Below are 22998 nucleotides of genomic sequence, written 5' to 3'. Positions count from 1 at the left end.
AAAATATTCTCCCATATGTGTACAGTAAATGTTGTAAAGCATGTATTTAATCAGCGCCATTAAGAATTGTGTTTGGAAAACACCAAAAGAATGTACGAAGCAATATTCCTCTCTGTTGAATAGTTATCGTCGTTTAAAAGTGTGAAGTGATATGTTGTTTACATCTCACGCGGTTGCCATTACAACTGCACTCGTGACCTAGAGGTTGCTTCTGATTGGTTATGCTATGGAAATAGAGCCGGTTCCATCCTTGAGAAATGCAAATGAAATGCCATAACATTTCTTACTTTACAGGGTAGCTTTTGGTCATGGCATAAATGTTAAGGAAAATGCTTTCGTCTAAAGTGACCTTAAGAAACAATGAGAATAATTATAATTATGGAATGTCCATAATTATGGACAATATATCTACAATCATCTTTGGGTGTACATCCACCTTGTGCATCTTTGCAGAATGTACTGTCAAAAAGTGACCAATCTGCTGGGTCTCTTTGCAGCCAGGCACAGTTTTCTTTTGTCCTTTGTCACTTTTCGTGTTAATCATGGCAATAAGGATGAGTGATGCTTAGATGAAGAACAAACTACCCATGACTTGAGCACAGAATCTTTGATGTCAGAACTGAATTGTCCGAGGTGGAAGTGTGCTTCTCACCTTTGTATTTATATTACAGGTAAATTTTGCTATGGAAGCTGGGTATGAGTTTTTCAGATTATATAAATGTGCATCCAAGAATGTTCACTTGTTTAATAAGATTCGTAATCAGCCATTTTGTTTTTCTCCTCCTTACCAGCTTTATTACTTTTAATGACACAAGGTCTCTCTGCATATGTGCTGGATGGTATACCTGAAGATCTGAGTGTTTTAGTTGGTGATTCAGCTTCATGGACAATCAAGTGAGTAGAGGGGTAATTATTTTCATGGCATAGCAATTTATTCGAGAAATAATTGAAGATATTTAATATGAATAATTTGAATATTATAATACAGGGCTACTATAAACGATTAATTCGATTTCAAAACACTGTATTTTCCAAAGTATTGCACATACAGATACGAATGATACGTGAAAATAACTGTAACCCCACCAAGTTTTTCTCATATTCTACAAATGTTCTGTGTGCCCCCCTCTGGCCACACGGCACACATCCAAGCTTTAATAGAGTTCCACCCATACATTTTGTAGCAATCCAGTGTCCTTAAACTGCCGATACCACCGCAAAATGCTCTGTTTACATGGTGGTTCTTTTCTGTGCTCTCTTCTGAATGCGCATGCTGCACTGCAATAACAGATGAACATCTCGCATATCCCAACAAACAAAAACTCTTATTGGTTTGTCCCCATTTTGTACAGGCACTGCACTCATGCTGCCAACTGGTGTGTCACGATTCAAACTTGGTGAGCTTACAGTTATTTTCACGTTTCATTCGTACCTGTATGTGCAATACTTTGAAAAATACAGTATTTTAAAATTGAACGAATCATTTATAGCAACCCTGTACATTAAAGGGTCAACAAATATATACTTGATTGGTGTGCCAACAATTACTTATCTGATTTTTCTGAAACTATATGTCTAGGCTGTTTTTTGAAAAACCAAAATGCAAAGGCAGACTATTTATGTTAATTCTTTTCAATAGCAAACATTTCAGACGTGATTTGAATGTTGGATCCTCACTGTTTAGAATCTTTACACATGCTCAATATAAAAGTACAGCCTACTTATATTATTTTCTTTAATCAGTTCAGTCTGAGTTAAATGAGAGCAAGAGAAAATTGCAGTGTGTACTTATGTACCTTTTCCTGAACACCCTAGATATGTAATTGCATTCCAGTTTTTCATTTTGTAATTGTGTGTATAACCAAGGCTGTAAGTCATTGTTTTGTAAAATAGTTTCTAATGTGCTTGGTGCCTTCATTGCTAAGGTGAAATCTCAAAGTTATCGGGTCTCATACATTGAAGCTGTGAAAGGATTAATTTGTTCATAATCTGAATGAAAGATTGCCATTTTAAATCACATTGCTGTAATATACATTTAAAAAGAAGCATTAGTCTGTTCTGATAACACCACCCTGCATTTTTTTTAAAAAAAAAAACAGATGATTTGAAATCAAGTATTTTGAATGCTGATCACAGAAATGACATCCATTTTATCCCCATCACATCAGGATTTTTCACAATTTCACAATCAAAATTCTCATATTCGCCATTACATTGCATCCTTTACCTAACGCATCATATGCATCAGATTAATTTATGCAATGGAAATTTAGGTTGTTTCCAAATCAATAAGTGAATCTGGAAGTATGTTTAGTGCTGATCAAGAAAATGACATCCATTTTTTCCAATCACGTCAGGATTTTTCACAATTTCACAATCAAAATTATCCTATTCGCCATTCCATTACACCTATTACAAATCGCAAGAAAATAAATTTAAGCAAGCAAAAAGGTTGCTTACAAACCAATAAGTGATTCTGGAAGTATTTTGCTTGTTGATCATGCACATGTCATCCATTTCCTCCCATCACTTCAGGATTTTTCACAATGAAAATTATCATAATTGCCATTCCATTACATATATTACAGAACACAAGAAAATAAATTTAAACAAAGGAAATTTCGGATGTTTACAAACGAATACATGATTCTGGAAGTATTTTCATTGCTGATCATGCACATGATATCCATTCCATTTTCCCCAACCCGTCAGGATTTTTCACAATCAAAATTATCATATTGGCCATTCCATTACATATATTACAGAATGCAATAAAATAAATTTAAGCAAAGGAAATTTCGGATGTTTACAAACCAATAGGTGATTCTGGAAGTATTTTGAATTCTGATCATGCACATGACACATATTTCTTCCCATCACGTCAGGATTTTTCCCTAGATCATGATTTTTCTCCACATCATTAAGTTCAATCAACACTGAGTTTTGGACATTTTGTGAAGGAAATTTTTATGGGGGATTTCGAAAATGGAATTTACGTAATCAAACTTTACAATTTTCATATCAATGTGTCTTGTGAAGATTGAAGGTGGATTAAATGGTTACTATTCTATGTGCTTTAATAGTTTGAAATTGGAGGATTTGTAATGTAGAAAGCCAATATTTGCCCATCATCTAAACAGAGCCATCTATTGATGAAATCATGGAACTACACATTTTATTGTGAAATTAAGGCAGTTAATATATTGCTATTTTCTGAAACTACACGGGATGGGTAAAAATGGATTTCATTTTTGGAATCTGAATGCTGAAATTATTCAGGGGCAACAGTCATCTGTGAGTCATCCAAACCCATGCAGGCCTGTGTAATGAATGAAATATAAGTGGGAAGATTGAAATATTCAAACAGAACTCCTAGATATGTTCTCTTTGAAGTGATGAAAAATTAGATCATTATAGGAGAATTTTAAGAAGTAAGTTACTTGCTGTTTTGCAATATAACCGTATTCTATAACATACGGTTCTGTGACTATTGTTTGTGGATTATTGTGCAGGATTTGCTTGTATGTGTAACTTTAAACTTTACATTTTTTACACTAAAAATAAGTAAATTAGAATGGCAGAAGATTGTCTTCAGATGGCACTCTTTGCATGTTAACGCAGGCACTCTGGGCAAATTCTTTACAATTCAGAAACACGATGCACTTAAATATGTTGATTGTAATTGTTTTTCTTTTCACAGAAACACTCGTAATGAAGAGTTGGATGTTAGATTTGATATTGAGCATAAAGATCTGATTTCAATACACCCTGAAAATGCATCTTTACTTGGTAAAGCAAACGAAACCTTCCAGATACATGGATTGGAAGCAGGACATGCCTCAATAGTCACCAATGTTTCATCACAATCAGAAAGGTAACTTTAATACTTCTGTATGCATGCATCAAACATCATAACATTGTGTGACAACTCTTTATGTTTCTGCCAAAAGTAATCCTTCCACCTCCTGATTATTTTCCTTTAAGCCTCCTAAATTTTGACTGATGTTAAAAAAAGGAAAAAAACTTGTGGCTCAAGAAGTTCTGACAAAGAGTGCCAATATCAGGTGGAAAAAAAAGAACAAATTTTTAAAACACTATTAAAAGTAAATAAATATTAATTACATACAAGTTAAATTTTTATGTAGAGTTAGAACAGGTCTTTGATAAATTTTCTCAGTATATGAAAATTCTGTTAGGTGACTAATGCACAGATTGGCAAAGAAGAGACATTTAAACCCACGATTGGTAAAGAAAGTCTTCATGAATTAAGTAATGATAATGGTATAAGATTGATTACTTTTGCAACCTCAAAGAATTTAAAAGTACAACTTTTAAACATAAAGATATCCATAAATATACCTGGTCTTCTCCAGATGGTAAAACTCATAATCAGATAGATCATATTCTCATTGATAAGAGAAGGCATACTAGTATAATTGACGTTCGTACACATAGAGGTGCTGACTGTGCCATTGACCATTATTTAGTAATTGCTAAATTAAGAGAAAGACTCGTAGTGATAAATCATAAGCAACAAAATCTAAAAGTTATAAAATGTAATACAGGAAAATTTGCTGATGAAAGAATTGAGAAAGATTACCAAATTAAACTGTCAAATAGATTTGATGTTTTGCAGGATTTAAATGATGAAAATATAAATGAAACAGACGTAAATAAGAATTGGAAGCACATACGTAATGCAATAGAATCAGCACCTAAAGAAAGTATAGGATACCATAAACCAAGAAAAAGTAAGCCATGGTTTGATAATGAATGTCATATTCTAATAGAAATAAGAAATCAGGCCAGACTTAGGTGGTTAAATAACTCGGATGATACAAATCTAAGCAATTATAATATAATAAAGCGAGAAGTTAACCACACATTTAGAAGTAAAAAAAGAGATTACTTGAAAAGCAAAATTAACGAAATTGAAACAAACAGCAAAATCAAAAATATCAGATTTATATAAAGGTGTAAATGAATTTAGAAAGGGGTGGCAACCTAAAGTAAACTTGATAAAAGATAAAGACGGTGATTTTCTAGCTGACCCAAGCGATATTCTAAATAGATGGAAGAACTACTTTAATGACCTTTTAAATGTTCATGTAGGAGATAAATCAGAAGTAAATGAAGTCCACACAGCAGAACCTTTAGTTCCAGAACCTAACTTGACTGAAGTTAAAGATGCTATTAAAAGGCTAAAGAATAACAAAGCACCTGGCATTGATTTAATACCAGCTGAGTTATATAAATATGGTGGAAATGCATTAATATGTCAAATTCATAAATTAATTTGTTTAATACGGAATAAAGAAGAAATCCCTCAACAGTGGAAAGAATCCATAATTGTTCCTGTGTTTAAGAAAGGTGATAAAATGAACTGCAATAATTACCGTGGAATTTCTCTACTCTCAACAACATATAAAATATTATCTAACATTCTTTTAACAAGACTAACCCCATATGCTAATGAAATTATAGATGATTATCAATGTGGATTTAAACGTAACAGATCAACTACAGATCAAATTTTTCACACCAGATAGACACTTGAAAAAAAAGTGGGAATATAATCAAAATGTCAATCAGCTATTCATTGATTTAAAAAAAGCATATGATTCGGTCAAAAGAGAGAAATTATATAATATATTAGTAGAGTTTGGAATACCTAAGAAGCTTGTTAGTATGATAAAAGTATGCACCAGTGAAACAGAAAGTAAAATTCGTGTGGGTATTAATGTGTGTGACAAATTTACAATTCATGATGGGTTAAAACAAGGAGATGCATTATCTCCATTGCTCTTTAATTTTGCCTTAGAATATGCTGTTAGGAAGGTAAAAGAAACTAACTAAGGACTAAAATTAAATGGTGTGACTCAGTTGTTAGCATATCCAGATGATGTAGACTTATTAGGGGTTGATATAAATACAATTAAGAATAATGCTAAAATATTTTTGAAAACTGCTAAAGAGAGAGGTTTGGAAGTTAACAAAGAGAAAACTAAATATATGTTTACAGGCCGAAACCAAGTGTTAGGTAATAATCAAAATCTAATTACTGATAACAACTCATTTGAACCAGTTTCCAAATTCAAATACTTAGGAGTAATATTAACAAATGAAAATTATATTAAAGAGGAAATAAAAAGTAGGTTTAATTCAGGAAATGCAAAATGCATGTTACTGCTCTCTTCATAAACTTTTGTCTTGTTTAATATCTAAGAAACTAAAAGTTAAAATATACAAAACAGTAAATTTGCCTGTAGTATTATATGGGTGTGGAACTTGGTCCCTTACATTGAAAGAGAAACATAAATTGAGAGTATTTGAAAATAAGATCCTTAGGAAAATATTTGGACCTAAAAGGGATGAGGAGACAGGTGAGTGAAGAAGGTTACATAATTTAGAACTACATAATTTGTATTCATGTCCAGATATTATTAGAATAATTAAATCAAGAAGACTTAGGTGGGCAGGTTATGTGGCACGAATGGGAGAGGAAAGAGGAGTTCACAGGATTCTTGTTGGGAAACCCGATGGTAAGAGACCTGTAGGAAGACCAAGACGAAGATGGAGGGACAACGTTGAGATGGACCTATAGGAAATCGGTAGGGATGGAAAAGAGTATATAGATCTTGCTCAAGATAGGAACAGATGGAAGGCCTCTGTTGCTGCAGCCATGAACCTTCGGGTTTAAGAAGGCTAGAGAGTTAGTTAGTTACTTAGTTATATTAATTACATGTTACTTGCAAAAAATTTACTTCTATTCACCAATAGATTTCAACAATTTTGTGTTACTATTCCCAAATGTCTGCTTTTATGTAAATGGTTGCAGCCCATTTCTGAAACTGACAGGCAGTTAAAAGCATAGTATTTACAATTATACTAAATTTCAATTTCAAGAAGTTAAATTTTGAACATTCACAGTAATTTTGTAATGCTAGTTTGCCATTTATGAGATATTGCTTGAATTATTGTGATAAGTTGGTCTTAATTTCACATGACATTTATTTTGTCTTTCTAGTTTTCAAGATATCTTTGTGAGGGTTACAGTCTTACATTCAACAGAATTGTATTATGTGAGCGCTGTGATTGGTTGGATATATTTTGTGGCATGGTCTATTTCATTTTATCCACAAATTTATGATAATTGGAAACGAAAAAGGTAAGTGTTTCCTACTTCAAGTTTGATCAGTGCCCGATATGATTCCTTCATTCGAAAATACAATGTCTTTTATGTTTGAGTTTGCCGTGGACTGGCTGCTAGCGAGCATTGCAGTGAGAGGGTGCCTGCCAGCAAACTGGAACCGCTAACTATGTAATGAAATAAACTTTTACAATTACATTGGTAGTTGCAATTAAAATGAGCACGTATTGCCCTGATCAAAAGAAACTGGTCTCCTCTTACAGAATGGAGTTGGAAACACATTACTCCTGTATTCTGATAATGATAATAGAGTGAAGGGAAGGAATGTTCCAGACAAGGTCATCGGTGCCCCAAAACACACAGCCTGAGGTGTGAACAAGACCTGCATGTAAGCTTGTCTCTTGAGAGTTTTCTGTTTGAGGCTGTCAGACATTAACTGGGTAGTTCATGGAAGTATTTTATGTCCCCTCCCCCTCTCTCAGTGTATGTGTGTGTGTATACATGTGTATACACTTGTATTCTTTTAAGATTGACGTATTTTTTATTGAAACTAACGATTAATTGCTGCATGCGAATGTAAATAGTAAAATTCGAGGCGTGATTTGAAGGATAAAACAAGTTGAAGCCATGTTTGTGGTGCTATACCACGAGTAGTTCCTGAGAAGTGACGAACAATAAGATCACAGAGTGCACAGTAGTTTAGCTCACATTTTTTGAATAAAGAATGGTATGCAAATCTATTTCTACAAATGCTTATGTCATTGTGTCCCTGGACTGCATTTTGCAGACTAACGACACACTGATGTCTGACACACAGCCAATATAATCGTGTCATTTTCATAGAAATAATGAAAAAGTACTTTTGTAGTGCTAAACTTTCAATGCCAAATGTTTCAATGTGTTTCACATATGCAATGATGTTTGAAAAATGATGCTTATAAATATGTGTTAAAACATTGTTTTTAAAAAATAAATTACTAGAAGCAAGGATAGTTTTTATTAGTTCTCATTCAAAGTAAATACAGTAACGTACAAGTAAGTTTTTCAATTTATGAGGAGAAACTTGGAAAAACTTGAGGTAACATCTCATGTCTGGTTAGCATAAGAACTCATCAGACATGGATTTTTTTTAAATACGCATAGTTGCTGACCAAGGCACTTTATTAAAACTTAAAAGCACATTACTAGTTTAGTTCTCTGTCTGGGAACACCCTGATATAGGGAAGAAACTTAATGTGTAAAGTGCTTTTAAGTTTTAATAAACTGCCTTGATCAGCAACTTTAGTGTATTTAATGTGGAAACAATTCTTAATCGTGTTACCAATGGATTTTTGTGTGCTTTTCTGAATGGAAATTATTAGTTGGGCATGATTACATATTTAAAAATGGTGAATGGTTTCTTAATCTATTTCTATTGTGGAAAATGTTATGAATTGTACTAAGTAAGGCACCCTATGAATATTGGAATGATGAGGTTTCTATTTTATAAAAATATACTCTATTTTAATATGGTATAATTGGAAAAATCTGTACCTTCTTTTCGTAAAAACTATGTGAGAGCTTGTGTAGAGACGCGGGAGTCAAATAATTATCCTTTCCCCATACTTTTAATTTATCAACTTTGAACCTTGCATACGTAATTTATGATTCCTAGTATTTATTGAGTTTCAAAAACTGATTGTAATTATGTAAAGTGTTATTTTAATGATTAACTCTCCTATTGATTTCTATGTTAGACTTCTGTGCAACTCAATGTTCAATGTTTAATGGTCTTACTATTGACATTAGCAGTTGTCAGGCCCATAACCAGAATTTAATTTCGGGGGAGGTTCATCCCTTATCAGCATGGACATCGCCAGAAATATTTGTAGAGAGGGCTCAGGCCTTTGATAAAACTTGATTAGTACAAGTAATAACAATAATTTTTATTGTTATTTTACAATAATAACTATTATAAGTCATTAAAAATATACCAGTTTCAATCCAAATTTATTGTTATTATTACATAATTGTAATAATAACTGATACTGACTGATACTCGATCCACCGTATCAGTGAATATATAACACAAGAATTGTCCATTATTTTTCTTATATTTTGTACAGTTAGTGTACTGAAAATCTCGGTTATTGTAATTTGTTTATTAACTTTTACACAATCATTCAAAAAAAGACCTTAACAGTTAGTGGTAAATTTTACTCATACAGTTTATATTCTGTGACCTCTCACAAAGAAAACTATAAGATTTGGAACCTGTGGATCCATTTATTCTTTGGATTAAATGGAAAAATATAAAAACATAACCCAGTTCTTCAATTATACACTGAACTTTCTTTCGATGTAATGCAGTTTTTACTGTGGTTATATTTTTTTCTATTATTAACAATAAAAATATTTAAATTAGATATTCGTAAGATTTTGGGGGGCTACAGCCCCCTTAGCCCTCCCCCTGGCTACGTGCCTGGCAGTTCAAGGCTTGATACCTCGTTGGAGTCCATAAATTTCAGTGGTGACCCACCTTCATAGGGACAATTGGGAAGCCAATCTAGTAGCTCTAGCATAGAAAACAAGATAACAGTGGTGATGGAACTCAATATGCTGACCATACATTACTCATTGCCTGGGAGGCCTTGTCCCTCAAGGGACTCTTGAACTATGAAGAGTTTATGTATGTGTTAATGTGAAATTGATTTTTTTTTTTTACAGTGTTGTTGGGCTGAATTTTGATTTTCTGGCTCTAAACATTGTTGGGTTCCTGTTATACTCTCTCTTCAATTGTGGCCTGTATTTTATAGATGAAATAGAGGTAGGTACCTTTTTAACTCTCATTATACAGTGTCCATAAAGTCCTGCAGGAAACTAAAACTCTATAACTCGAAAACTATTAAGTTTCTTAACCAAAAAAAAAATAATTGTGTACTTAACAGCAAAGTTCAATTTTTTTCTTTCTTGCTTGTTAAGGTTCATTGCCAAACCTCCAATTGTGCACCATTCACATCCAAACACTGTTGTAGTCTTTTTGCGAAACTGACAATTGCGTGCTGACTGCTTGTCTGGGATATTCCGAATTACATCACTTATTTTGCCCTTTAGGTTGTCCAGATTATCTGGTTTCTGTGAATACACCTCTGTGTTTACATGTCCCCAAAGCCAGTAATCGCAAGGTGTCAAGTCTGGTGATCTTGCAGGCCAAGGTGTGTTTCCTCTTCGGCCAATCCATCTTGCCTGAAATTGTTCGTTAAGAAATTGCCAAACTGTGGTCCATTGAAACTGCACACCACACATTGACTTTGGGACTACCCCCCGTTTGCACCTCGAACTCATGTGGATTTTCAACCCCCCAAATTCGGCAGTTGTGCTTGTTCACTTTTCCCAACACATGAAACGTGGCCTCATCTGAGAACAGAATCCGAGACAGAAGGTCACCATCACCTTGTAAACAGCTAAGCATTGATTCACAAAATTCCATTCTCATGTCACAGTCTTCGTCTATCAGCTCGTGTACAAATTTTAACTTGTAGGGCTGGGCCTTCAGCTTCTTGTGTAACGTTGACTTCGGTATTCCCAGTTCCAAGAATCTTCATTCAAGCGATTTCATTGAACTCCGGCCCACGCTGTCCTGCGCTGTATGAATCACATCGTCACTCGTTCCTGGCCTTCCACTGCGTGGCAAATCTGACACACTTTCCGTTGCCTTGAACTTTTCATACTATCTCTTCATACTTGTCTGCTGGGGGTGGTTTCCCATACGTTGTTTGGAACTTTCTCCGCACTGAAACTCAAGATTTTAACTCCGCAAACCACAGCACACACTGTGCCTTTTCCTAGATGGACACCTTCTTAAGCCACGTGATTACCAGTGCAAGTGTCCTTGAGGAGTGTGGCCAGAACAAAACTTTAAACTTCCCTTTTTCTCACCCAAAAAAAAAATGTATTCTTAAATGTAACAGTTAAAAAGTTAGTTTTAGTTTTCTGCAGGACTTCATGGACTCCCTGTACTTGGTTTGCAAAATAGTTACGGAGTACTTGAGAACCTTTAGGTATTTATTTTCATATGCAATCAAACATAACATGTGGTGAAGCATAAATATGAAATTTTCATCCATTCCAATACAGAAGCAAATAAATTGTAGAGGGACAACTTTTCTCTGAGACTTCTAAAATCTGCAAAATGTCTTCAATTAGCGATTGCACTTCTTATATCTAAGGTTAAGGTTCTCGATAACACGAGAATTTCCCCATACAATGGCAACTGGGTCGATTGGTTCAGCGGTTCATGTGACCCTCCCTGGCTTTCGACTGAGAAGACAAAAATAGAATTTTAAAGTTTATTCTTTCGCCGAACAGGCTTTAGTAACTTTGAATTGAAATCACAATGGCTGTATATATATTTTTTAACGTCTTATTCCATTAAGGCTAACTTGACTATGAAAATGTATAGAAAAATGCATAATATTATCCGCTGCTTGACTCATGTTCTTTTGTTTTCCTTCCAGCAAGAATACTTCAAACTTCACTCACGAGGACTGAATCCTGTGATGTTAAATGATATTGTGTTTTCATTACATGCATCTTTTGCAACTTTCATAACAATTGTGCAATGCTGTATGTATGAGGTGAGTTTCCACATTAATAGCTTAGCTCTTTGTGATATATTGCAACTTTGCAATTTTTATTTTTAAACTTTCAGATCAGGGTTAATGTGTGTTTACGAAAGGCCATGTGAAATTTTCGTGGAGCCTACATATCATGGAAATTTTGCAAAATGCAACAACATTGTGGGGAGAATTAAATGATTAATCCATGTGGAATTATGAATATTTAAATAAAAAAAACAACATAAAGCAATATTAATATTTCACATTCATGAGTTTTTTGCAGTTCTTAGTGATTCTTCACAGTTGAACTGAAAGTGTAAAACTTAAATAGTGGAACTGCAGTTTTCATGACAACTTTTTTTTGATAATAAATTCTCCATAGTACTGCTTTTAGTCGATGTTCACTTATTTGTCTTAAATACCATAGTGTGCTGGCAGTCAAGGTGGATTGATTTAAATCAGATGATTTTTTTAAAAAAGAAAATCACTGATTTAAATCACTTTAAAGAAATAATTTATATACAGTAATAATGTGCATAAGTATTTTTTAGACATTAGAACCACTTTTAGTGAAAGTACAGTAATCGTGTAAAAAGCATTTATTGGGCTCTAATTAAGGAAACAAAATATATATGTACTGATGGGGTGAAACTCATATGAAAGGAAACGTAATATGTATACTGTAAATCTACTTATATTTCTCGATTTAAAATTCAATAATTTTTATAGGCAAAAATAGCAAACAGTTTGTGTAGAATAATATATTGAAAATACTAATCATGTTAAACCATAAATCATGTCGTTATCATTAAATTGTAAAGAAACATGGCAGCTGATATTTTGCAAACTATCATTAAAAAAATTGCCAAAATTCAGCTACAAAGACTATAAAAATATTTTAATTTACCATTTTATAGCACATCCAGAATGTTTTATTTTCACTGAAAGACAAGTTACTGAATCATTAACACACTCAACAAACATTTCCACAGTATGTTCATACATATACAGTATCAGAAACCGAATAATGTATATTTACATATATTTTTTTATTGGCTTTAATCAAACTGTTCAAATATTTTATAGGGCCGTTTTTTGTTAAAAAAATGAAAATAATCGATCAAAAAAAATCAGATTTAAATTTTAAAAAATCATCAAAAATGATTTTTTAAATAAGAATCATAGTTTTTATCTATCCTGTTGTCAGTCCGAATTGCAAATGAATTTTTCATGTACTTTATCACCTGAAGTTGCTTTAATTTTCTGATTACATTCACTTTTCTGTTTCCAGAGAGCAGACCAAAGGGTGTCAACAACGGCCATGATTATTCTAGGAGTATTTGCCCTGTTCCTGTGCGTAAGTGCAATCTTAGGAGGCACATTTGTTATTTCATGGCTGGATTTCCTGTATTATTGTTCATATGTCAAGCTGGGTATAACATTAATCAAATACATACCTCAGGTAAGTGTGTTTTTAGACTATTTTGACTATATGAACACACAAATTATTCTTTAGTGTTTACGAGGGGTATTGTAAAGTTTTAATTATCACGCTAATGTTATTGAGCTATGTGAATGAATTTTCGTCAGTGTAATCACTGATCCTTGTGTGCATGATGGTGTAAAAATGTTCATAGTATGTTGTGGCGAGGCTCGCAGCGTGATTAAGTTCCTGCATTTGAAAGGTTACAGTGCCTGGCAAATTCATGATGAACAGATGGCTGATTGTCAGTCACATGAACCTGTTGTGATGTGCAAGAGGAATTTCCAAAGTGGCCACATGTCCCTCACAGGCGAGCTAGGAAGTGGACAACTATCACTCACAGATGATGCGGTTACAGTTAAGAAAGTGGAGGATCTCATCCTGGAAGACTGGCGAGTAACTCTTCACATGGTCATGGATGCAAACTGGTCTTAGTTACAGCAGTGTGTGGGGAAATTATTCACGCAGTCTCCTTGCCGACAATGCACCCGCTCACTCATCTCAAGCTGCTACTGTGGAAACAAGGCAATGCAGCTATGAAATTTTGCCGCATCCACTCTATTCTCCCGATCTTACCCCAAGTGACTTTCCTCGTTCCCTAAAATGAAAAATCCCCCTTGGAGTCTGAGATTCGACAACACAAATGATGTCATGCAAGAGGTGGAACATGACTTTCGATGCAATCTGAGGACTTATGTACAATTACCTGTAGAAGGTCAATAAACGCTGGGAGAAATGTGTGCATCTGCATGGTGACTAGGTAGAAAAGTCTTAAGGACCACAGCTTAAAATAAAGTTTGTTTCATTTAGTTCATGGTGCTAATTAAAACTTTAAGATACCCCCTCACTTTTGTTTTACTGTGTGTGTTTACACGTAGTAGAATTGAACACTTTGTGGTGCTGTGGGTATGACAGATAATTTCCTGATCCAAGATATCAGATTTTTGTAATCTGCTTCCTACAAAATTAATTTTGTTACGCATGTAAACATAAAAGCATATTAATGTACACAATCTTTTTGTTCTAATTTCTAGATTTTGTCTTCAAGTTTACGGTTCCTACAAGCATTTTAACACATTGCTTGATGTAACATTTTGGGAAAATACATGTTCTGCATCAGACATTTATTTGTTGTTTCCTCAATATGAAGGGAGCATGTGTATATTTTTCTAAAATGTTACATCAAAAGACATGTCTATAGTTGTTACAGGCATTTATACCACAAGTGGTAGGCTTTAGTTGAAGCAATGTGTACATAAAAGGAGGATTGATTTGCTAGATTTTCAGTTGAAAAAACAATTCATGATTTACTCAGATTTAAAAAGTTAAAAATATCCTTTAAAGTGCACCGTTGTACTATCGTTATTAATTTTTATATCGGTATTAGTAAAATATAATACAGGGTGAGGCAAAAGTCAGGTTACATAAGTGAATGGCTACCATGGTCGCCAGACCTAACACAACTAGATTTTTGCTTGTAGGGACCAAACAAAAAAGCTATTGTGTATGTTGAGAGAAGTAAGTTCAAAGAAAGGAACCCAAGTGAAATTTTCCTGATCACCTTCGCCACACTAGCAGTCGTCGAATTGAAGCATCCATTCAAGCACATGGTGTGCATATTGAACATGTACTGTAACCTGACTTTTGCCCCACTCTATTGACACCTCCCAGATGACAATTGTAACGTAATAGTGGGGTCAAACGTGATTGCACAAGGTATTTAACTGGAAACAGCCATACGGCAATCACAAATGCAAAAGGAAATTTAAGACCCACACTTTATGTTACAAGTTGTATTTTTGTGTCGTACTTCCTGCACGGTGCTGCAGGAGTTTACGGGCGGCACGCACAAGAAGCACGAGACAAAAGCCCTGAAATAAAGAAACTTGTAAATTACGCAAAACGTACACAAAAGGATTTCGAAGGGTCCGACAATGAATAGCAATATGTGCCTTCCCCACTGTAATCAAAGTTTAATGATGGTATTCTCCCAACGTGATCTCCTTTCTCCTCCCCTAACTATTATAAACATATGTTCTCAATATCCGCTTTTTACGTTAACTTCAATTCGGTTTGCGACCAACTTTCGGTCATGCGGGTCTTACTGTCTAGAATATATAACAAATAAAAATTAAGTTACCCCACAATTCAATTAACAAATAGATATATTCATGGTTCCAATTAGATACATTTTTATGAGTACAAACAATCCCAAAATGCAAGAGTTGGGAGCAATTTCAACGAACAATATATTAACAACGGCCCGCGCGACCTGCGCGCTATTTTACCTTCTTGTATAAATTCTCATTCAACTTCAACAAAGCACGCGCAAGCATAAATATACAGACCAGCTTAACAACAATCTTATTTCTTTACTGGCTGACACAATAGAATAATTTGCATGCGGAGATTTGTCCCTCAAAAATAGCATGCATATGCATATTTAGTAAGAATGCCCCCATCTATCTTTACTTAATCAAGAAAATGCCTCTCTTTACTTCAGTTTCACCTGCTGTATTTATTTTACCCTGTTTCTTAGAGCATCGTTAGTGCTACCAAAGTATGGACGGGTTGGCTATTAAACTACAAGAAAAGCAAACTAGGGGAAAACGGTGGGGACCGCGGTCTTCTACTTCCCTTATTGCCAAGTACGAACGTGCGTACATTTAACGTCGCTGAAGCAAGTCTTGAGCAATCGAGAATGATAAGTTTCACTGCCAAGTTTAATGCACTGTCTGCACATATGATATTTTACGGAACGTTCATTAACTAGTTGCCCGCGCTTTATGTAGCATTTACGAATACCAGTTTATGAAAACCACGTTCGCGTAATTTGTATTAAGTTCACACGTGCATTACGCACCTTTTCTTTCTTTTGCCCCTACCAACACGCACTTACCAATATGTACATTGGTTTCAGACACTATCAAAATGTTCACCGTGAAAACAAGGGCAAAGGGGGCTAAAAGGAATGGAGGAGAAACTATAGTTTTTCTCGTAGTTTCCCTTATTTCAAAGTTCCGTGAAAATGAAAGTGAGTAATCAAATTTCAGCGGCGAACGGCGAAGAAAAAAATATAATCATATTCCCATATCACGGTCAAGAGTTGTTTTGTACGTACCTCACCACTAATGTTCAATGCATGTAAAAATGCAACGCCATCCTTCCACTTAGACCACAATACTCATTTAACTGGCTTCTCCCCGTTAGCGGCTGGCGTGGCAGGCTTCACTTCAACAGGCAGTGGTTGGGTACTATCTCTTGCCGGCGAGGACTAGATGTCGTGCACAAGAACAGGCGTGAGCCGTTCGCAGCGGGTATACGAGATGGAGAGCGAGGGACGAACTGCCTGCCCGGTGCTGCAGTATTTTACGAGCAAGCCTGTGCGGCAAAAATCACCACTAGAGGCAGCACTTGAGAGTCATCGTGAGGAGGAACGCCCTCCGATGCTAAAAATTGAAAGTCACTTTTCTTCAATTTTTAAATATGTAAGGTTTGTAAATACAAAAGTAAGGCAAACGTTACACAATACTTAAATGAAATGCAAGATATTGGTAGATATATCTCATAATGATGAAATAAAGCACATATCATTTTCGTTACTCTGTATATCAAAATTTTATTTACAGGCCTACATGAATTACAAAAGAAAGAGCACAGTGGGGTGGAGTATAGGGAATATATTTCTTGATTTCACGGGAGGAATGCTGAGTATGCTTCAGATGATCCTTAATGCTTACAACTATAGTGAGTATTTAGTTTTGTTTTACCTTGATACAGTGTAAAGTCATGGACAAATTAATTACTGAAAAGTATGATTAAAGTGTCTATCCATGTCAACTTGATGTGTTACTACGAGAGTTACAGATTTACAATTTGATGTAGTGAAAAGTTATCAAAACATTATATTTACATTCCATTGTGTGAGAACCAGTGTGATGTAACTTGAATTTATCAAATTTACAGGAAAGAGGAATATGCCTCTCTTAAAAAAGTGTGTCTGTAAATTGGAGATACGGGACTCCAGCTTACTGCTATGGATTAAAAGTGGAGGTATGTTGATCTGACTCCAAAGAGAGCTCAGAGGAGTTTATTTGAACAAAACTGAAAACTGCATTTTTGGAGATACAGTAATTGAAGAGAACTTCCCAAAGTAAAGGCAGTCAACCACTGAAGAAATTGTTTCCCACAGACTTTGTACTGTATTAGTGTATTTAGACCTATGCCCTATAAGTACACCATAATAAACGTGTTATGTTGCTATAAACTGAGTTTTAATGCACTTTCTACTGTCCTTTTAGGTTATTTCAGGTAATCCGGACTTTATTAAACCGGTCAACTTATTCCCTCATTAGTCCGGATTAACGAGGTTTTACTGTATATTCCTCTGGTTCTCATGACGATTTATGTACAATTATAATGCTCTCATAATTTTATTGATTTGTTCATGTTTATATTTTATATGATCTTAGTTCTATAGCTGAGCTGGTATCACTTTGAACCAGTACTGATATCAATGCTGACACACTTACGATTGCCATCAATATATGTATATATATATATGGAAATTATAAGAAATCATAGTAGTTGGGATATTTATCAGTTTTAATATCTAACTTTTCTACTACTGGAATTGTATCATCTACCAAAGTTTTGTTTAAAAGTATGTATAGCCTCACATGAGAGACCCATTTAATCATAAAATTTGTTTCTCCGAACAATGCTTTTGCATAAATGGTGAAAGCTATGCATTTTGCATAATTTTCAGGATATTCTGACTCCTGAACAGGATTGGCTTGTAATGGTTATTAAAAAGATTTCAATCGATACTCCACTGGTATAGCCCTACCCAGTCCAATCATTAAGTAGATATCTATTGCATCTGAAAATAATATGGTAGTTGCTAGTTAACGTAACCTGAAGATTAGTACCAGTGAATTTTCAGCCCCTCTTGGTGGTGCAGTGGAAACAGTGTTGCCTTGTAATCAAGGGGTCCTGGGTTAGATTCCTGGTGGAGACACATTGCACAGTGGTTCAAATCCTACCTTAAACTGTAGGTCCAATTCCGATTAGCTTATCTGAACATAGTTTATTGAGGTCTTTGAGTACTAGTGTGTACTCCTAGTGTAGATATTGGGTGCCTTGTGTCAACTTTCTTTTCAATGTGTTGATTTCAGCCTACATACATATAAAGTTCTGGCTCCTTTTGAGTCGGGATTTAGACCTAATCACAGCACTAGCACCTCCTCGTCTCTCTCTATCCCCATCCACAGATCAAACTTCTTCTCCAACTCTTTCTCTGTATCCGCTGTAAAGCTGTGGAACCAGTTGCCAGACAGCATTAGAGCAGTAAGCTCAGTCGCTTCCTTTAGCAGACGTGTTTGCCACTCTCTTCAGAATAGTTGTTAGATCTTCCCCTGTCAAGCAGACTAAAGGGCATGTGCAAGTGAATGAAGTCTTAAAATACCTTGCAGTTAAATACAATTTTAAATTTTGTATTCCATATTTTGCATTTTGTCTATTACATATTTTGTATTTTGTGTGCTATATTCAGTACATTAAGATTTGTGTGTATGAGTATAGTGTGTGTGTGTGGACATAGGTGAAATGACTAAATGTATTTTGTGTTTAATATAATAATGTATTCTGTATAATTTTATGTGTATTGTTGAGTGGAAGAAAAGGCTTTGTAGAGCTTTAACTCGACCATTTAAAACAAGGCGTTCATAATAATTTATTTATTAACATTTATTTGCCCATGGTTTGTAAGGCCAATTAGTGCAATTTTTATTTCTTTATTTTCAGATGACTGGGAGTCAATATTTGGAGACCCAACCAAATTTGGCTTAGGTTTATTTTCTGTAGTATTTGACATCTTCTTTATGATTCAACACTACGTGCTGTATGGGTATGTATATCAGAAAAACATTTATTCTACAATTTTGTTATGTTCATTGTGCATGCTTTCTCTCATTCATGAGCATTGTTTTGAAAATATGGCGAGCATTTTATGTGAATTTTGTTCAAACATTCTTCAGATCTTGTTGCACTGAAAATAATATACAGTAGTGGCATTAATTCTGGACACTTTTAGTAAAATATAATTTTTTTAAAAAAAATCTCGAATGTAAAAACTATATTCTGTATAGAAATATTAAACAAGTTTTAAATGACATCATTTAGTAACTTCAATAATTGCATCTGAGTGCAGCATTGTAGTCTATTATTGTTATTGTTATCTTTAACCAACAGAACGCTTGTGTGCAATTGATGTATAGTAGGTCAACTTGGAGCATCATTGTTGTAGATTGTTCAGTAGCTTCAAGAATTTCATCTTAGTGCAGCATTGTTCTCTGATTATTGGTATTTTCTGTATTGTACTGTGGGTTAAGTGTGAGCTTCATTGTTTGTAGCAGTTGGAAGTTGACCTACTATACAACAATCGCACACAAGCGTTCTGTTCGTTCAAAATAACAATAACAATTATAATCAGACTACAATGCTGCACTCAGATGCAATTATTGAAGTTACTGAATGATGTCATTTAAACTTGTTTAATATTTATATATAGAATATAGTTTCTACATTCGAGATTTTTAAAAAAATAACATTTTACTAAACGTGTCCAGAATTAATGCCACTACTGTAGCTTATATATTCTGTATGTCGCTGCAAAATTAACTTTTTAAAGTTCTCATCTTGAAAAACTGGAGAAGGCAAGGTGCACTTCTCAGCGTAAGTACATGAGACCTTTGAGTTTAATTTACTGGGTTAAAATTGCATGACTGAAATTGTGAGACACCAAAAAGTAGCTTAAAAAACAATTCTTTTTTAAAAAAGCAGACTTAAGGGAATGACTCATGTTGAAACCAGGGTTGCTACGCATCTGGAAAACCTGGAAAACAGGGAAGTGTTAGGGAATTTGGCTTGTCAGGGAAAAATCAGGGAAATGTCAGGGAATTTTGCAAATCGTCTGGAATTTACGTTCATTTTGGATTCTGCAAGAATAAAAGTTGCAAAATGAACAAGCAGTTCACTTGCCCTTCTGGATCCGGTTCTTGTATTCCACTCCCAAAGAAGATTCAATTTAGAAACTTGTTTCTTTCGTTCTTATGATTCTCAGTCTTGTGCAAAATTATGGTTCCTTCGAATTTCTGTAATAATTTTTTACTTTTATAATACTAGATATTAGAAGGAATATCAAAGTAAAACTTGCAGTCCAGATATCTGATTGATAACTAAAGTTCTTTTACAATATGATCATAATTATTGGAAAGGTTGATGAAGATGAGGTTATCGTCTTATTATCTTAGTCTTGTTGGCATTTCCTATAGAATTCCTATATGCAACTAAAATTTCTCCAGATGCTGTGCACTTATAAATGTAAGCAAAAAAGCAGCATTTTCTACGACATTATGAATCCATCAGAAAATGAAAAATTGTGTATTTTCATGCAGATTGTAATTGTACATTTTACTCTTCAAATCTTCACATTTTCTTGTGTGTGAAGAATGAAATTTGCTAAAAAAAAGTTTTGAAAGTGAATATTCATAATATTTAGTGGATTACAGATCATATATTTAATTGAAAAAAAAAGACAAGGTTCAAAAGCAAAAATCATGATGATAAACATGTCTGGAAAAGTTTAATTTTTGGACTGGAAAACCTGGAAATCTCGGGAGAATTTCATAATCAAAAAATCGTAGCAACCCTGAATAAGGTACTGATCTAAAATTTACCACACTGGTAACCATATTCTACCAAAATGGAAATGTTCCGTGAATAACATGAATAGCTCATTCAACATCATTGTGTATGTGACCAGGGACTGCAGTTTATTGTACAGAAATTGTGCATTTACTTAGACATTGTGGATCCAGAAGTTGCAGTTGGGAGGGGTGAATTTCAGTCAGGTACCTTACCTTATCTATAATCAATTCTAGCCTATGCTTGCACTGTTTTATATAAGTGAGTTGGGAACCAACCTGACTTCCATGCTCTAGATTTTAAGAGTTTTTTATTAATAAAAAATAGGACTTTGGGGCTGGAATAGAGTGTTTTTATTGTATGTTATCACAGTTCTATTCATGGGGGCTATTCACCCAATGTTTACATTTCTGTGCTTCCTTGGTGCGAACTTTACTTCCGGTTTTGAATAGAATGACATAGTGTCTTAAGAAAAGGCGACAATCATTGTGTGGCTTTTGGTTACAACACGAGGTTGGGAACGAATATTTTATCTCTGGTATCTATGCATAGTTTTCAGACAGATCCGATAATTAAAAATCAATGAATTCAGGCAGTAAAGCGAAATGACTGGACACAAACACGAGGGAATTGGCTCTATAGTCGACACTACATCACAGAGTAATTCAAATGAAAATATTTTACGTGTTTCGAAAATCATAATTGTCTAACGCACATGTATTGACTATATTTAAAAATTGAAACTGTTTATAATCCTGAATTCCAAAAAATATAATTTTATAATTTAATGTAATCAATGTAAACTTTATTAGTATTTATTACTAACTTCTAATGTCTTTCCTTGAACAACACTTGCAAAAGTTAAATAATAAAATACAATAACTGTGCATTTCAGTATTGCTGGACCCTGTGGCCGAGTGGTTAGCACATCGCGCTGCGATGCCAAGGTCCCAGGTTCGAATCCCGCTCGGGCTTGGTTGTTTGTGAATTTCCAATTTCATCAATTTCATCATTTCATCAATTATTCCCATCTTCGCAAATTAGCCAAGAGGCACAAAACGCGAAGTAAAATAAACTAAATCAAACAAACAAACATTTCAGTATTGTAACTGTTGTGCTGGATATGCACTCGAATAGCATTAATAAATAAATAATAACAAATTTAGAATAAAATTTATTTCATTAGTTTAGTAATTATTTATTGTATAACATTTATAACAGTTGTAATTATTATTTCTACTATTCTACTTTTATTACTGGTCTTTACCCCCTACAAAAATTTCTGACGATGCCCTCTCTAAACTATATGATAAAATTAAAGGGGCTGTGTTTGACTACACAATGTCGAAAATTGTACATTTTACTGTTGTAAAATTGAAGTATTTCAATGTTTATAATTTATGTAAGCTTCATTTCAACCTGCAGAAGTCTTAACACGAAACTGTTGGTAGAAGATCAACATTGTCTTGGAGAAGACTACTATTTTTCCATAAATCTTCTTTCAAAGAATCCGGGAAGTTGCCAATCTTTTCTAGGTACCTTTGTTTCTCTATATCACTCAAAAAATTTTAAGTGATCCATTTTGTTTCCGATCTTTTATAAGAAAATAAGCTTGGAGACGATCTGTATTCCTTCCACTTGTTTACGTTGGAAAATTGCCCAAACTGGAAATTCTTTCCCTGCCATCTATAATTGAATTGTCTGATCGATTATTTTTTGTTTACTCAGGAATAAACCTCATTGCCACAGTAAACTGAACAATCAGATATGTGGGGTAAAGTGGATATATAAAGAAAACAAAAACTTATTCCGTCAAGGTTCCTCTGGTTTGATCTCCTTTGGAGACATATTTGAATCCAAATTTAAACTGCAAGTACAGTTTCGATTAGCCTATTGTGAGCACAAAGTGAGCTTAAATCAAACTTTAAAAACTATTCTCGATCCTGTTAAACACTTTGATATAAGACAGATCATTTGCGTCTTCAAAATATTAAGCATGATAATATATCTAAAAACCTGGCAGTTGAGAGGGGCGATTACTCTCCCCAAGGATCGTCACC

The 22998-nt window shown here is 34.3% G+C and overlaps 1 protein-coding gene across 7 annotated transcripts in view; it reads left to right on the top strand.

The window, feature by feature from the left end:
- Ctns (lysosomal cystine transporter cystinosin) overlaps nt 1-22998 on the top strand; it is a 100090-nt gene that overhangs the window by 33888 nt on the left and 43204 nt on the right. For all 7 annotated transcript variants that reach the window (XM_083133286.1, XM_083133297.1, XM_083133295.1 and 4 more), the window contains 8 exons: nt 792-894; nt 3701-3874; nt 7028-7168; nt 9857-9956; nt 11647-11766; nt 13040-13210; nt 16861-16978; nt 19037-19139. In XM_083133286.1, coding sequence (XP_082989412.1) covers nt 792-894; nt 3701-3874; nt 7028-7168; nt 9857-9956; nt 11647-11766; nt 13040-13210; nt 16861-16978; nt 19037-19139 — 1030 coding nt within the window. The remainder of the gene's footprint in view (nt 1-791; nt 895-3700; nt 3875-7027; nt 7169-9856; nt 9957-11646; nt 11767-13039; nt 13211-16860; nt 16979-19036; nt 19140-22998) is intronic.

The sequence above is a fragment of the Lepisma saccharinum genome, chromosome 1 (assembly GCF_977018435.1).
Source record: "Lepisma saccharinum chromosome 1, izLepSacc3.1, whole genome shotgun sequence".
Lineage (NCBI taxonomy): Eukaryota > Metazoa > Arthropoda > Insecta > Zygentoma > Lepismatidae > Lepisma > Lepisma saccharinum.
Note: the sequence above shows the minus strand (reverse complement) of the source record. Positions and strands in the feature narration are given on the sequence as shown.